General features: G+C 42.5%; 1 protein-coding gene across 1 annotated transcript in view; it reads left to right on the forward strand.

Moving 5' to 3' along the window:
• The window catches only part of LOC132249570 (transmembrane protein 232-like), a 48,534-nt gene that overhangs the window by 18,817 nt on the left and 11,722 nt on the right, over nt 1-17,995 (forward strand). Inside the window, exon 3 of the mRNA XM_059724953.1 lies at nt 9,527-9,705. Coding sequence (XP_059580936.1) covers nt 9,527-9,705 — 179 coding nt within the window. The remainder of the gene's footprint in view (nt 1-9,526; nt 9,706-17,995) is intronic.

Genomic DNA, 17,995 nt, shown 5'->3' on the forward strand with positions numbered 1-17,995 from the left:
TGATGTCATGTCTAGGAAGACACGGATCTTGATCTTGTAGCACTTAGATTCATTGCCTATAAAATTGCACTCTGCTGTCTGTCTCAGTTCAAACATTTGCCAAAACTATTAATCATTGCTATCAGTATATATTTATACAGTATCAGCCCTCTTTTAAATGCTTTAAAAATGTATGAAGACAAAATCCTTTTGTCAAGGGTTTATGTCCTAAAATAGACAAAGGGACAAAAATGGAGAGGGGATTAGAGTGGAATATAACAAAAAGCACAATATTTAATTCATGAAATACCCAACACATGAGGTTAATTTCATGATTTAATATATAGTTATCTCTGCAGGGGAAAATGGAGATTGCAGGCCTTTTGACAATATAAGTGAGAGCCAAGATTTTTAAAATTTTGTGCCTAAAACTGAGCTTCTGTTTAGGTGCCTAAATAATTTTAGAGCAAATTTCTAATTTTAAATGCTCAATTTTGATGGTTTCAGTGGGATGTCTACCCTCTTTACAGGTGTAAATTTTGTACTGTGTGGTATACTTAAGGTCACATAATGAGTAAGTTGCTGAGTCAGGGTCAAGAACTACATCTCTTGAAAAATCCTGAAAATAAGGTGCCAGCAGTATTTCTATTTTTTTTCCCTAATGCACATTTGACTTGCTGCTCACAGACAGGGAGGAATTGGCTGAGAATGTGAAGGTGGAAAGTAACCTGGATGACAGTGACCATGAAAGGATAGTGTTCAAGATCCTAAGGGAAGGAAAAGAGAAGAGCATCAGAATAAAGACAATAGACTTCAGAAAAGGAGACTAAAACTCAGGGAACTGGTGGCTAGGATCCCCTGGGAATAAAATCAGAGGAGAAAAGAAGTGCAGGAGAGTTGGATGCACTTTAAGGAGACTGTTTTAAGAGCACAGGAGAAAGCTATCCCAGTGCAACGAAAGAACAGAAAGTGCAACAGGATACTACCCTATATAGCAATCTTCTCAATGAGTTGAAATTCAAGAATGAAATCTACAAAAAATGGACAGTTGACTATACTACTAGGGAAAAGTTTATGAATGTTGCCTGGGCATGCAGGAAGAAAATGAGGAAGACCAAGGTGCAGTTTGAAATACAACTGGACAGGGATGTAAAAGGCAATAGAAAGGGATTCTACAGGTATGTTAGAACTAAGAGGAAGATCAAGGAAAGGGTAGATCCCTTCTGAATGTAGAAGGCAATCTAGTTATGGATGATGTGAAGAAGGCTGAAGTATATAATGTCTTTTTTACTTCAGCCATCATGAATACAGTCTGCTACCAGATGATGAGTGCAGTTGGCAGCAAAGATAGGGAAGATGACAGGCAGCCTAGAGTACCAGAAGAACAGGTAGGGGATTAATTAGAGAAGCTAGATGCACCCCACAATACTAAAGGAATTGACTGAAGTAGTTTCAGAACCATTGATTATCATCCTTAAGAACTTGTGGAGATAGGGTGAGGTCCCAGAAGACTGGAAAAGGGCAAATATAGTGCCCACCTTTAAGAAAGGGAAGGATCTAGAAGACTACAGACCAGTCAGTCTGACTTTAATACCTGGAAAGATCATGGAGCTGGCCATCAAAGAATCGATATCTAAGTAATGTGATCAAGAACAGTCAGCATGGATTCACCAAGAGCAAGTCATGCCTGACCAACTTGATTTCCTTCTATAAGTTGACTGGCTCTGTGGATGCGGGGACAGCAGTGGATATCATATAGTTTGATTTTAGTAATATGTTATAGCCATGTTAGTCTAAGAAATACAGAAAAACAAAACTCTTGGACTAGAGGTGATAGCTTTGATTAGTCCAATTAAATAATAGAAAAAACATTTTCTTTCTTTGCAAGATTTTGGGTCCAAACACCCTTCATCAGGCTGAGGAGAATTCAAAGATTGTAAAAGTTCTCTCAGGTAGAAAAGAAACTTCATTTTGCACAGGGGAGGTAGAGGGTGGAAGTTTTTCCCCTGGGCTCCTCAGAGTCCTGTTGTGAGAGGGTTGCTCTGTGATGTGCAGATTAGATAGGCTTCTTCCCTGGAGGAGTTCAATGTCAAGCAGGGAGGTGAACTTCATTACTAACCAAAAAAGAACACATTTTCAGACTTGGGAATGATTGACTAGGCTGCAGTGTTGCAGAAAAGGACCTGGGGGTTACAGTGGACCATAAGCCAATATAAGGCAACAGCATGTTCTTGTTGCAAAATAATAATAAGAATAATAATAACAACAGCATATTGGTCATACTGGTTTCTATTAACAGGATTGTCTCTTGCAAATCAGGCTGGGAACCAAATGACTAAGTAGCAGGTCTGCAGAAAAAGACCTGGGGGTTACAGTGGGCAATAAGCTGAATATGAGCCAATGGTGTGCCCTTGTTGTGAAGAAGGCTAACAGCACATTAGGCTGCATTAGTAGGAGCATTGCCAGCAGACTGAGGGAAGCGATTCTTCCCCTCTGTTTGGCACTGGTGAGGCCACATCTGAAGTGCTGCGTCCAGTTTTGGGCCCCACTATTACAGAACCAATGTGGACAAATTGGAGAGAGTCCATTATAGGGCAAAAAAATGGTTAGAGGGCAGGGGAACATGACTTCTGAGGAGAGGTTGAGAGAACTGGGCTTATTTAGTCTGGAGAAGAGAAGACTGAGAAGGGATTTAATAGCAGCCTTCAACTACGTGAAGGGTGGTTCCAAAGAGGATGGAGCTAGACTGGTGTCGTGGTGACAGAATAAGAATCAGTAGTCTCAAGTTGCAGCAATGGAAGTTGAGGTTAGATATCAGGAAACACTCTTTTTTACTAGGAGGGTAGTAAAGCACTGGAACAGGTGACCCAGAGGGGTGGTGAAATCTCCATCCTTGTAGGTTTTAGAGATCTAGGTAGACAAAGCCTTGGCTGGGATGTTCTAGATGGGGATGGTCCTGCTTTGAGAAGGGTGTTGGATTAGATATGGGGTTTTCAACGTTTTTTAAAAAGTTTATCCCCAGTGGCCAGATGTGGAGCGGGGAGGAGGGAGTGGTGCATGGGTAGATGTGGAGTGGTGGCAGCACGGGGTGGTGGATGGCAGCAGCAGCTGCTGTGTTAGTTTCCCACTTCCCAGTCCCATGTCTGGCCAGCTGGGTGGTGCCTGTGCAGCCCGCAGAGGGGTGCCACTGCCCTCCCCCTCCCCTCGGCCCTGCTCCTGGGAGGTGGCAGTGCAAGGTGGTGGATGCCACCTGCACATACCCCTAGGGCCTTTCAAAGTACCCTGCATTGACAACCCCTGGACTAGATGACCTCCTGAGGTCCCTTCCAACCCTAATTTTCTATGATTCTAAATCAGGGGTGGGTGGGATTTTTCTGCTCTATTTAGCACTGGAGAGGCTTTACTTGGAGTACTGTGTCCAATTTTAGGCCTCTCACTTTAAGAAATAGAAATAGTCTCAAACTACAGCAAAATTTAGGTTGGAGATTAGGAAGGTTTTTAAGCTTTGGAACAGGTTATCTACAGAGGCTGTGGAAGCTCCATCCTTGGAAATTTTTAAGAGCAGATTAGACAGAGACTTGACCGGAATGAATTAGTCAAGGATGACCCTGCCCTGAGCAGGGGGCTGACTACATGACCTTCTCAGATCCCTTCTAGCCCTACTTTTCTATAATTTTATATTTATCATATATATCATATATACTTTTCTATATTCTATACTTATTTCCCCTGTAATGTTCAAATACAAACATCAGTATAATGTTTTAAGTGACACCAAGCATAAAGTTAGCTCCTGCTGAAGACAGTAGAGCTGCCTTCCATGAAGACAAGAGGCAGTCAATTGCCATATTATCTGTTTCATCCTACATTAGAAGAAGGAAGCAATATTTGCAACTTAGTTGTTAACAGTTCAACCTTTTTCATTGCCAGAAAGGGCAGTAGATGGAAGAATATTTCTCATTTAAGATTTACTTGATAAATAAGTGTCTTGACTTCTGTGTTTTAATTGCATTTGAGTGATATAGTTGTTTCTGAATCACTTTTTAAATTTTTGTTTTCCGTGTATGCTAAATTAGCAAAAAAGGAATAACCAGAAAACTCAGAACATCCTTTTCAAGTCCCCTGTATACCTAATGATTTTTCTTTCTCACTTTCTTTCTTCTTGTTGTTAAGGACTTTTGTCGCCAAGGCTTTACATTTTTGCCGGAATATTCACTTGCTGAGCTGTCAGGGGCATATTTCCTTTCATATATTTAAAGCAACATTTTTTGATAGCTGCCACTAGGTCACCCAAAGCAGAACAGAAGACTGCCTTGTGTTGCTGCAGGGGACTTGGATGAGTAGTTTTATAACAGTCAGGTTTCTCAGCAAAATGTCTAGACATGATTATTAGATTGCAGTCCACTTTTTATGACAATCCTAACATATTGCCATCTGTCTTTATAAACAGATATTTGGTTGGGGGTTTTTTTGTTTGTGGGGTTTTTTTTGTTAACTGCATGGCATTTGGGTGCAATAGGTTCTCCTCACAAATATTCTTCTTTGGGGAGACTGTAGCAGAGTTTAAATCAACAAGAGATGAGCCATATGGTTCAGTTGTTAAATCATCAATAGCTTTTAAAAAGGAATTGCGACTTGCTAGAATCTAGTTGGCTGGATGCTTTTATGATTTGTAATTTATCTTGCAATTTTAAAGCAAACCACATTCAGATTGATGGCTCTCGTATTGTCCTTATAATATATTGTTCCTCATTGAACAAAGATTTCAAGCATATAAAGAAAGATGGCTTGTGTGCAACACTTTTCATCATCTTTTGTGAAAGTGAGGCATGTTGATAGAGAAGCCAAGATAATGTCTAAATATTTTCATTTTGTCAAACTATTGTATTCGCTGTTAATTACTACTATGGTAGCACACACACCAGCCTCCAGAAGTTTATAATCTAAGACCCTCTATTTTCCAAACCATTTGGAGGGCAAGGAGAGAATCATGCCCTTTGTTCCTACATTGCTGTAACAAACAACGGTTAAACTTGCATCCTCTGTACCCAACATCCCATTAAAGCTCTATTGCTGCATATATACCAATCAGGTAATTCATTATTCAACAGATGCTGGTAAATTAATATTATAGATATTGAAAAAATTTTTTTTCTGTTATTTTACCACCTGTGATGTCTGCAGCAGTATATATTTCTATAGCTAACATTTTCAAATGTTCCCTGCAGAATCTTTCTGAACTGAAAGTACTCTTCAAGTAGAACTACTGTATGTGTGTATATAGGTACCCTTTATGCATTTCTGGTATATGTTAATGTAAATTCCCAGAGAAAACTCACTTATAGTTAGCAAAATAATAAAAATAAATAATTGGACATTTAAATAAATCTAAACGTACTGAAAGGTATGTTAATTCACAGTTAAACATATTCAAAATACTGTACTCTGTCCCTTTGACAATCTGAGCTCACTACCTACCCTCCTTTTGATAGCCACTTTGTAAGATCTGTTGTTGGATCAGATCCAATACCTATAGCTATAGATTAGCTCTCTGCCAGTGGAAAGAACTGCTCAGTCAGTCTATTGGCACCTGTTCATTTCAGGATGCAGTTTAAAATTTCCTTCCGTGTACTTTAAAACTTCTGTGGAGCTCATTCAGCCCCTTTATAGACCATTTTCCTTTTGATTCTCTCTGATATTCTCCTCCTTTCAATCTTGTACTTGACCTCGTCTCTGTTTCTTCATGCAGTCTGACACTGTGGGTGTGAGAGCCTTCCTGCCATATGAAAAAATCTTTATGCCTATCACTAATCTCTCTGTTTGAAAAGCTTTTCCAAATGCTCATATCACTTCTTTTTCCTAAACCTCTTACTTTCTGTCACTCACTGCTCTCATTTATTATTTTTCATATTACATAGTCTTATTTAAATTATAAAGCATCTGGCAATATATTTTGTATGAAATGCTCTCTGAAAATAGAGTTGGATTGTATGTTTCATTTATTCATTCTTAAACTGTATAACCTCTTTAGTTCTCACCTAATTAATCTTCTTGTGTTTGTTTGTGATCCTTCCACATGATTATCAGTCGCACCAGATTCTTGGTTCTGCATATATCCTGTGTTTGCTTTCAATCATTTGCACCTTCACTTTATAATTCATGGTTGAAAGAACAGATTTACTGAATACTTTCCTTTACAAGACTACTAAATGTCCTTGGCTTCAGGTTCTTCAGTGTAACTAGTTAGGGCCCTACTGGAGTTGAGGAAATCAGACAAAATAGATTTTTGTGGGTGTGGCTACATGCGCATTTGCTATGGGATGGGTTTACCCTAGAGTTAATAAATCTAGAGTAAACCCACCTCGAGCAGGCATCTACATGTACAGGGGCACAGGAGCAGATTTGCTGCTCATGGCAGCAATCTGCTCCCATGCCCCAGGGCCCTGCACTAGCCCCCTGCTGCCACCAGGAAGAGCTGGGGGCTCCAGCTGCCACCTTTAAAAGGCAGCCCCATATGCTGCTCCCAGGCCACCTGATTTCCTGGCCCACAGCAGCATGCAGAGCACAGTGGCTGCATGCAGTAGTTCTGTCACCACAGCCTCTGCCCACTGCGCCATGGCTACTCCAACCCCAAGCCCTAGCAGTGACATCCACCACCTTGGGCTCCTGATGGCCACTGTGCTGGCCCTGCTGGCCTACCATGGGAACCACTGCCTGGCCCATGGCAGTCTCAGCCCTGGTGGCCCTGCTATGTGGCATGGACACCCAGCCTGGCTCCCTGTGGCATCCCAGACCTCCTGCCACTGTGCTGCTGCCACCCAGACCTCGTGCTGCCACCTGGACCTCAGCAGGGACACCAAAAACATGTTCCTGGATGTCACTGCCAGCACGGTCCATGCTGTCCTGGGTCTTCAGCCCTGCTGCATGTAGGCCCAGCCATCCAGCCAGGAATGGTAGCTACACGTCATCCAGACAACTTAGATCCAGACAATTCAGGATGCTGAATCCAGAATGCTTAGATCCAGACAATTCAGGATGCTGAAGTCCGCATGGACTTGCGGGCAGCCCCTGACTGGCAGTTGTGGTCAGGGACAGTGACCCACTGTGCCCACAAGGCCTTGACCTTTATGCAACACTGGTGCACCAACCAGTCATGCCCACACGCCTGCATGAGGCCTGACAGGCCCTCATAGATATGCACATTGGAGTGCTCGCTCTGCACAATCTGGGTGAGTACCTTGGCCTTGCCCCACAGTGTGATACGGTCCACAGTCTTCCCTTCGAACCAGTTGGAGCCCCATGAGGTGGCATGTGGTGTGTAGACACAGACACTTACTGTGCAGTAATTTGCCCTCCTGCCCAGTAAAACATCTTGTGCAGATGTGCCCTATGTCTCCAAGTCCACTAGTCATATCTCAGTGCATTAGAGGTATGACCAGGTATGAAGTTATCCATGTTGTTTTGAGTTATTTGGGATCTTATGAATTTGGTTTCTGCCTTTCCTGCTAGTTTTAAAACCTCTGAGACTATCTTTCAAGTTAGTGCTCCCCACAGTGGCAACCAGTTGGGTTACAGCACTCTCTCCTAGCAAGTGGCAATCTTCAAACTGAAAAAAAACTCTTGGTTTGCTTTTGGACATTCTGCTTGGCCACAAATATGTATGAACTACAGTACTGCTCACAACTAAAACGATTAACTTAAAAATGGAAATAATGTTTGCTGAAGCTAGTCAGAATGATGGAATAATATTATTTATGTAGATGGGTTGATTCTTGTAGATTTATATTTTGTACGGTAAATCTAAATGTTTTGCTGGACCGGTGTGCAAAAGATGAAGAATGATACTTATTCTGATTTCTTTAAGGTATGCATATTTTATGCTTGTGAAACACAGCCTGCAGAATTTTGGATTTACTCCAAAACTCATGCTAAATTAATCTAAATTCAAACATGGGCAAGTAAATCTCTTATTAAATATTTATCATTCTGAATTTTTTTTTAGGAAGATGCCTTAGAAGTAATCCAGTTCACTTTTCCTTAAGTGCAATTTGAATACACAGTGGCCTCTATTAAAAACTCTTAGTTCCTGATCCAGCGAGTTCTAAGCACCTTCTATAAGTTACTAAGTATGCTGAACTCTTGTTGACCTCAATGGAAATTAAAGTTGTTCGACAGCTTTCAGGAGTCACTTAGCATCTTGCAGGACAAATACTTCAATATTTTGTAGTATTACATATATTAAGTACAAGAGAGTACTGGGGACATTATAAATATTGAGATAGGGTTGTGTGAGGGCCCCTCTACACATGCAGGTAATGGCATGATGGGATCTAATGCATGATCCATGCAATCGCACCTCCTGCCATGGCACAAGTACATGGCAGGAGGCACAGTTGTATAGATGTACATTAGATCCCGTTGCTCTCTATTGCTAGTGCAGGAGGAGCCTGATCCTGGGCTCCCCCTGAACCAGAAGTAAGCTCCCCTGGGTGCAAGCCTGGATCAACTGACCAGGCTCTCAGCCTCAGGGGAGCCCCAGGGGTCCCTGCAACAGGAAGGCTGCAGTTGCTGTGATCTTCCAACTGTAGAGGGAGGCTTCACACACCCTTGCAGCTGGGAGACCACAGCAGCTGCAATCTCTGAGTCATGGGAAAGGGTGGGGAGGGAGAACTCCATTCATCCCTCAACTGGCCACATGTTCAATTAATGGCAGTGATAGGAAACAGATACAAGTTATTACACATCTTTTGTGGAATAACTTTGTAGCTTATTCCTCTTTTTATCATGGCATTAATTGAACATGTGGCTGGGTGACCACTTAAGGCATAGGCAGACAAGGTTCCTTGGGTGAATTTGATATCTTTTATTAGACCAACCCAAATAGCTGGAGAATAGTTATTAAGCAAGCTTTCGAGTTCAAAATGAACTGGTTAATCATGCCTTAAGTGTAACATACATGGGGCCTAAGACAGAAGAAGAAATGTTTAAGGATGACTACTAACTTAACTTGTTTGTTTTTTTGACTCATTAAAGGTCTTCTGTTATCTGAAGTCTTCCCCTTTCACTTTCAAATGGAAATGGGAACTGCTGTATTTTCTATGAGAACTGAATGACAGTTTGCTAAGATCATTTGAGATCAAATTATTCTGCAAGCCTGGGATACTGAGTTTTAGACTCATTTCCATTAACAACAGGCAAAAACATCATCTAAGCTCCCTTTGAGCCTTTCCTCCTCTCCCCCACCTCCCTCACACAAATACACCGTCTCCCCACAAACTCATTTATAGTATCACATGCCAACAAAATCCATCCGCTGAAGGATTTGATTCTCCTGCTACAAAAATAAGTATCCACTCTACAATGTCTAAATTCACTAAGCCAAATTCTCTGCAACTCTCCCCACCAAAAACCTAAAGCTTACTTTACGGGTATTATTATAACTCTGCATTTAATAAAGGGTTTCTGTTCCTTTGTCTCTTCCTAAAATACATTAATCTGATAGCAAAATTGTTACATGTGGCACACACTAAAATGTAATTATTTGCAGGTGAAGATCTATTCTGGGTTATTCGCTATGGTTTGGTTCACAATCTAGTTATGATGTGCAGTGAACTCAGTGGGGATGTGAGCCGAGAAGGATTAAGGAATGCAATGTGGAAAGCTTTACAGAAACAAAAGAACAGTATAAAGGATGACAGAATCCTGACAGCTGTAACAGTAGCTGAGGTATGTATAAAATTTAGTAAGCAGAATAGATTATTACTAGTGCAGACTGATTATATTATATTGTAATATAATTTGAATAATTATTTTAGAGTGAAAAATTAGGATGCTTTCAATTATAGGAATAACCTCTGCTCCATGGCTAGAAAGGACACTAGCTAGTAATGCTGGTGTTCTCTGCTTCATGTCATACCCATAAAAACATAAACATTCTATATTTAAAATAGGCTCAAAACAGTTCCCTTTTAAGTGAAAAATAACCTATTTAAAATTGTTGTGATGTGGCAAAGAATACCTACTAATATTCCAGTTTTCTTTAATATACTACTATCCTATTAAAATAACACCCAGATTCTGACTTCTCCTTCTGTTGCATTGGCAAGCAGTTAACTGTTAACAGTGGTTGATTTTTTGCCAACATTGATGATGGTTGGTGGACAGACAGAAGTTAAAACAAAAGAAAACAAAACAACCCAAGCTTCTATGATAACTTCTACATGACTTCTGAACTTCTATATAAACTTAAATAGAAAAAAAAAATTAAATAAAACCAGGTGTTTTCTAAGGTGCTAGATACCTCACCTGGAACAGTTTTAAAGGTTCCACTGAAGTCAGTGGTACAGGATTGTTTATCTGATGTATTACAATATTGCCTAGAAGCACCAGAACTTCCTTGTGGTAGGTAATGTATAAACACAGGGTAAGGCACACCTGGTTCACAAAGCTTGCAGAAAGGAAAGACACACACACACACACACACACACAGACACACACACACACAAAGTGTTTTACTTGCAATCCCACTGAAGATTTGTGAAATAATCTGAAATTGAACCCAGGCCCTTGAGTCCCAATCAAATACTTTAATCACAAAATAGTTCTTTCTTCTGGAGATTAGGCTATAACTGAAGAATGAAAAAGTATGGTGAAAATAAGTATTTTTGTAATTTTGAACTTCTCGAAGAACATGGTAGAGAGACACAACAGGAAGACATCAATGTTATTTTGCAACAACTTTTGTGGTTTTAATTTTTTTGTTGTTCTTAATTGAAATTTAGACAAAACTGTCACGGCGGGGTCCTCACGGAGGGCCGTGATCTCCTCGAGGCCCTTTCACTGCGCTACTTCGGCCCGAGGGCACCCTCCATTCTCGCCCGCCATGTCTTGCTGGAATATGTAATAGGGAGGCTGCCTTGTGTTTCCTCAGGCACGTAAGCTCCTGGACCCCTTGTGGGTCGCCCCGTACGATGGGTGCTACTCAAGCACCCCAGCCTTATGGGCTGTGCGTGGCTCCTACCAGCCCCTAACACCACGCCCCAAGCCTCGCAGATGTAATAGACGTTGTTAGGTCTGTATGCCCGCTTCCTGGGCCTCCTCTAAAGTGTAGCCCACTCTGGGCTCTCTCTCTTGCACCCAGCCTCTCACTGGGACTCTCCTGATGGTGCGGTCCCGCTCAGGGACTCCCTAGCGGGCCCCGGCCCTTCCGGCCAACCGCACGGGTACCCTCTCTGACCCCGGCTCACCGCGCTGCTACTCCCTTTCTTCTCGGGGGCAACCGCAGCGCCCTGCCTCGGTCTGAGGGGTGTTGCCGCACTAGCCTGCGGCCGGGCTCGCTATGCCCATCTCAGGCTCCTCAATATGGCCCCGCTCTAGGGCTCCTCAGTACGGCCCCTCCTTAGGGCTGCTCTGTATCGCCCCTCTCTAGGGCTTCTCAAGAATACAATGTGGCGCTCCCCCTCTTTGGGGCTCGCCATGCCCCCATGGGGCTTCTCAAGAATACAATGTGGCGCTCCCCCTCTTCAGGGTTCGCCGTGCCCCCACGGGGCTTCTCAAGAATACAATGTGGCGCTCCCCCTCTTTGGGGCTCGCCGTGCCCCCATGGGGCTTCTCAAGAATACAGTGTGGCGCTCCCCCTCTTTGGGGCTCACCGTGCCCACCCTGGGCTTCTCAATGAAATTGCCCCTCGCTCTGGGGCTGGGGTCTATGTACCCCGCATGCGATCCGGGGTCTATGTCCCCCGTCTGCAACCTACTGGTTGCGCCCACGACCCACTGGCCGCGCTCCTTGCCACCAGTTGCTCCCACACTGGCATGCAAGCTGCGCCTTCACTGGTGCTGTGAAATTAATGCAACCTCTTGGTGCTAGGGCACCCCACACTCTCTGGGGTCCCTATGATTGAGGCCTCCTCCAACCCCTACAGCCTCACCCAAGCCTCCGGGTGTAATATCACAACGTCAAAGCAAACCCACAAGCCCCTAGGCTGTAACACAAATGCAAGCTCAAGCTGTCTGGCTGTAACTCAAACCCGAAGCCCTATGGCCATCACAACATTGCTCCATATGACCATGGTACTTGCTCCTAGGCTCCTTTCCACATCCTCACTCCTAGAGCTCCTGCCTCCCAGGCTGCTGGCAGAGAACTGCCAGCCTGGCTTTAGCCCTGGGCTTTATAAGGGCCAGGCCCTGCCCCCTACAGGCAGCTGGCTCCCCTTAGTTGCTCCGGCAACCCGCAGCTGTGCTCAATTGGCTCTGCCAGGGCTCTCTCCCTGGCAGTTTCTCCTCTCTAGGAGCAGGCACTAAGGTGCCCTGCGACAAAAACCCTCTGATGTTTTTACAAAACCTGAATTATGTCATAGGTCTGTGTGCTTATGTAGTTGGATGGATATGGTACAGCCCTAGACTGTGGGGAACTCAGAGATGTTTTCATCTCAGATACTCAAAATCTGGTAAAGTGGGGACTTGATCCTGGGTATCTCACATCCCAGACTAGTGCCTGAACCACCCATGGGTAAAAAAAGAGTCTTTCTATCCTCTCCTCACTTAGTAGAGTTTAGTGGAAGCTGATATGTTTCTGCTCCAGTGAAACAACATATTTCAGCAAAATTTATGTCCCAGCAAACTCAAATTGTAAACAGTGGGGAAAAACCCCCTGATAATATATTAAAGAGAAGAGCTCAGTTGAAGATAGATAAAAAATACAGAACCGTGTCAGATGATATGAAGAATGGTAGCATAAAATGTGATCTTCTTGTCTGTGAGAGGGTGAGCAATTTTTATTGTTCCGGTTCCTCTCTCAAATTGGTATTAAATGCAACCTACATTTCCCCCCCACAAAAAGGTGATTGCCGGCACAGCATTATCTACCTAGATGAGGCAGGACTTATTTATTTAGTTTGGTGGAACAAGAAACAGCAAAATATTTGTTTGATGCTGTAAAAGCAGTCGATCCTACTGAATTGTTTAACATATAACATTTTAGTTTAGATATGCATACATTACAAAGACTTGGATTCAGTAAAACTTAAAAAAGGGTTAAGATTCTAAGTTGCTTAACTCTTCTCCCTGTGTTCATCAGACACGTTCTTGTACTATATTTAACATTTAAGGGGTATCAAACAGGGATATATTATAGAATGTTATTGTTTACTCTACCCATCCTCAGGGTTACCGACCTAAGATTATTTTTTTTTACTGCAAATCTGCAAACTTTTTACTGACAACCAATCCTTTTTACTGACACATGGTTTTACTAATATCTATTTTACATAATGTAAATGAAACATTCTGCTAGGCCCTAGATGGCAGTTAGAAGGTCTGGGTTCAAATTTAGGAATTTAACACCAACACTTGGGGAAAAAAAGTTTAGTTGTCAGTAAAAGGTTTGCAGATTCTCAGTTAAAAAAAAAAAAAATCTTGGGTTGGCAACCCTGCTTGACTGAGGAAATGATATTACACCATGTTGCTCCTGCCTGGGGGTCCCCTGCTCACCCAACACCCTGACAACCCTGACTGGATCCCATGTCATGCTGCTCCCCCCTCCCCAGTTCACTCCCCAACCAGATTCCTGCCAGCCTTGCTCCCTCCTCCCTGGCACCTGCCCCCTCTCCCCTTCCTCCTAGCCCCACAGCTCCATCCTTCCCACAATGCCTTCCTCCTTGTCTGTGCGACCTGGAGATGCACTGCTTTGCATACCTTCAAGGTGAGCACTGAGCAGTCATTACAAGCAGCTAATATCTGGGACATGCAGTGGCAGCACGTGGCTATGGCAGGAAAGGAGAAGGAACTACAAAGCTTCAGCAGGCCAGAAAGCTCTGATAGACAGTTCACTGCAGGATGCCAAGCAGTGCTCCTGCTTAGATACCAGGTGGTGCAGCTCTGCTCTCTCTGTACACCATGCACAGTTGAATCTAGCTTCATTCCCATGATGGATTGTGAAAGTTGATCACTTTTTTAGTTTTTTACAGAATCTCACTTTTTCTTTATTGACTTCACAGACAGGCATTTTAGGCTGGGTTTTTTTTCAAAAACTATCTGTAAATTTACAGTTGGCAACCCTGCCCATTGTACTCTTTGGAAGTAGCTATCATGAGTCAACGCATGACCCTATCAAGTCCTCTAATTCCTTAGACAAGGTACAAAACTCTCCTCTGTATGTTGTCACTATTTCCATATAGTATAGAAATTAAACTAGATAAATCCTTTAATTCTGGAACTTCTTGAAGCATCAGACATATTTCACTTTATCTCAGGGCATAACATAAATAGAAAAACAATGTATGGCATTGATCTAAACAACCACATTGTCTCCAGAAGGTGATAAAATATCCGGCAATTATGTTTTGAGCAAGCTTTAAAGGGCATGAATTCTTTGAATTTAGACTCCATTCTTCAGAAAACAAAAACAGAATTTCAGAACTGGAATGACTTGCACATAAGATGGATAAAGAAGATAAATTTGCCAAAAGCAGTGCCAGCAGAAAAGTTAAATTACGTATTAAATTCTCTACCCATTCCTATTATTTTAGGAAATTAGATAGGAATGTCTGATTTATTTAACTGAGATGGAAATAGGCTTGGGAGATAAAGAATTCAGCACTTTGATAGCCTAGGAAACACAGAAGGATTTGTCTAATAGTCACTACATATTTTTAAATATTTTCCTTTGCCCAGCAGAATGAAGGGCTATATTCTGCCTTGTCACATGCAGGTATGAAAGGGATTGTCTTCCAAGCCCTCACATCATTCTTTGTTATCTGTTTGCACATGATATGGCCTTCTTGTTACACTAGCACATAATTGTGGAGCACTTATCTCAAGTTGTTGGTATCTTAAATGGTGCTGCACTGTTTGCGGTTCATAGTCACAATCACAGGTGACAGAAACACTGTGAAAACCCAGTTCTTCATCATATTCTTTGCCTAGCCAATTAGTATGAAGTCTTTCTCTAGTCTGCAGTGCTGCATCTGAACACTTGTTGCTGAAGGTGACAATGAAAGTGGCAAAAAGCTTTGTTATAACTTCAGTCACCTCACTCAACTGCTCAGGGAGAGAAATATGCAGGGGCACATGTACACCTGCAATTCATCTGAAGCAGTAAACTCCATTGCATATTGTGCCAGAGTTTATTGCTCCTGGGCACTGCATTTACATGTGCGCCTGGTACCACAACACGTTGAGCCAGGCTGGAGCAGCCTCGGCTGGCAGGAAGTTTCGGGGAACAGCCTGCCAGCTTGGGACTGCTCCAACCTGGCTCAACTTGTTGTGGAGGGGCTGGCTGGGGCACAAAGGTGCTCCAGTGCGGGGCTAGCCAGTAGGCAGGCAGCCCCTGCACTGGAGCACCCTTGTGCCCCAGCCAGCCCCATCAGCATCTACATGTATGTTGCTGTGCACTAAAAAATCTCGGCAGGATAGTACTTGCATTTACAAGTACTACCCCACTGTGAAGTTTATTTGTTTACTGCACCCTAAAAAGGGCGCACATTGAGATGTTTACTGCTGAGCTAATTAGGCAGCTCCACAGTAAATATCTTGCATAAACACACCCAGGGACACATAGGCTATTGATATTTGCAGTTTTAATGCATTTGGTGAAATAACAGTACCTAGTGTTTAGTGCAGAGTCCAGGATCCTTCCATATGAGGACTGTTCCCATTCTGCACAAGAATGTTTGGTTTGTAGAACCTACATGCAAGTATATGGAAGATTTCCTTCCAACTGGCATTAGACAGACATATATAACTTAATCTTTGCCTGGAGATGGATAATACAATCTTTTATGGATGTAATTTCAGACACAGTGTAAAGCAGATTCATCTCCCATTGAAGTCAAGAGGGAATGTTCTTGCTTACAGTAGATTAAATATGTCCCTATGGGCAAAAGATAGTTTCTCTAGGAAAAATATTTTCTATCTGCACCAGGAATTACAATGAGATTTCTATGATGAGCTTTGAAAGGGGAAGCAATTCCCCAAACACCATACATGCAGATAAGGTATAAAATGATACCTTTTCAGTGAGACAGATTTGCATGATGCTTTTTTAAAGGTTATTGCAAAATAATGAAAAAATTAAGTTGCTAAAAAAAAGCAGCTGACTGGAATCCATTACAAATGTATTTTCTTAGACTTATGACCTCCATGTCCTTAAAAAGATTACAGTAGCAGCTTTAAAGGTACTCATATTGTTTGTAAGAGGGAAAATGGAATGGCTTTTAAAAATGTGGCAGGTGCACATTTGCCATACAGTTCAACACCATGAGAACTGCAAATTCTGCAGGCTTAGCAGGAGAGTAACCATACATGCCTCTAAATAGGTCAGTTCAAATCATTCAAACGACACTGAAGAGAAGTAGGAGAAGAAAGGGGAAGCAAACAGTCTACAACTTTCCATAGCTGAATGGTATCAGTTCTGATTCAAAATAAAAATTCTCTCAATTTTCTTTCAACTTGCAGATACAAGATTTTGGATTTCCAAAAGGTTTGTTAAGGAATTCTCATCCCTATGCATTGCTCTCAAAATAAGCAAAACAGAGCTATCCCAGTTCTTATTCAATGCATCGTGTTGGATACCAACCTGGTTTGTCTTTCAAACCTTTCAAAAAACCAACTGGTTTGTCTATCTTGAATTTTGTTTCTTACCAGATTGCTTTGGGCACTTTTACATGTGCTTCAGGGGTGGGGGACCAATGCTTTAATTACAGTGACTCTGAGAGCCGCTTTAATTAAAGTGCCGCTGCATTTTGTATATCAGTGTCTTCGTGCTTTAAAATGATGGCATGGGGAACTTGAACTAAAGCTCATTGACAAGATTTAGTTCAAGCACCCCTGCTGCCATTTTGAAGCATGGGGATGCTGATACATGAGACATGGGAGGCTGCTGGAGTGCAGTAAATAATACACTCCACCAGACTCGATTAACCAAGTCTGCTCCAACGTACTATAATTACAGTGCCTCAGAGCAGCCTCCATGCTTGTGTACAGACACCCTTTAATTTCCATTTTCCTTTCTTTTCTTTTAAATTAATAGATGCCAAAATAGATACTATAACAAACTTTGGATGGGGAAGCTATGATACAAACAAAACTAAGTTGATATGTACATCTGGCTGTTGAGTCTCCTATGTCAATGTTATCATATAATTTATGGAGTTTTCTTGTTACTGTAGCCAAAGCATTAATGATCCTGACAATATCTTGTATCCAAAGCTACAATATTAGCAGAGGCAATGTGTAGGGGGTACATGTGGGTACACATGCACCCCCTGAGTGTGGTGGTGCACCCCCTACAAAAAGGTGCCACCGACACTGTTAGCAGCGCCTGTAGGCAGTCACCTCCCACCACTCCTCCCCTGCCTCCGCTGCCCAACGCCGTCAGCGACATCTGCGGGAGGTCAGCAATCCTCGCTGGCAACCACCGCGACCTGTGGTTGGTCGCCAACCCCTGGTCAGCACTCACCATCCCTTCTCCTCCGCTGCCGACAGCACCGGTGGTATCTGTGGGAGCTCCCGCTTACCGCTGCTGCACTCCCACCACCAATGCTGCAGTCCTGCCACTACCGTGCTCCCCAAACCGCTGGGGGCATGCATTGTTCATGAATATTAGAACTCCTAAGAGTTATGGACAAATGGTTTACTTTACTTGTTAGCATGGCATAGCTTATTACATTACTATATTGCACATGCTGCATAGGTTAAGTTCACTGATTTTTTTTTAATGCTTTCCATTGCTGTTTACTTCTGACATCTTTTTGGCTGCATGAACATTTAATAAATGTCCAAAAAGCATTTCTAGATTCTACCAATGTAAGGTCCTGGGTATAAGACACATTTACTAGGTGTGTCTACATGTGCAATTAATTAATGCACACAAATAAACTCTGGAGCTTATTGCTCCAGAGTTTTTTGTTCCCAGGCACATCATTTGAATGTGCACCCAGGAGAAAAAACTCCAGAGTTTATTGCTCTGGAGTTTATTGATGCACAGCATGTTGAGCCTGGTCAGAGCAGCCCCAGTT

The sequence above is a fragment of the Alligator mississippiensis genome, chromosome 3 (genome assembly GCF_030867095.1).
Source record: "Alligator mississippiensis isolate rAllMis1 chromosome 3, rAllMis1, whole genome shotgun sequence".
NCBI lineage: Eukaryota > Metazoa > Chordata > Crocodylia > Alligatoridae > Alligator > Alligator mississippiensis.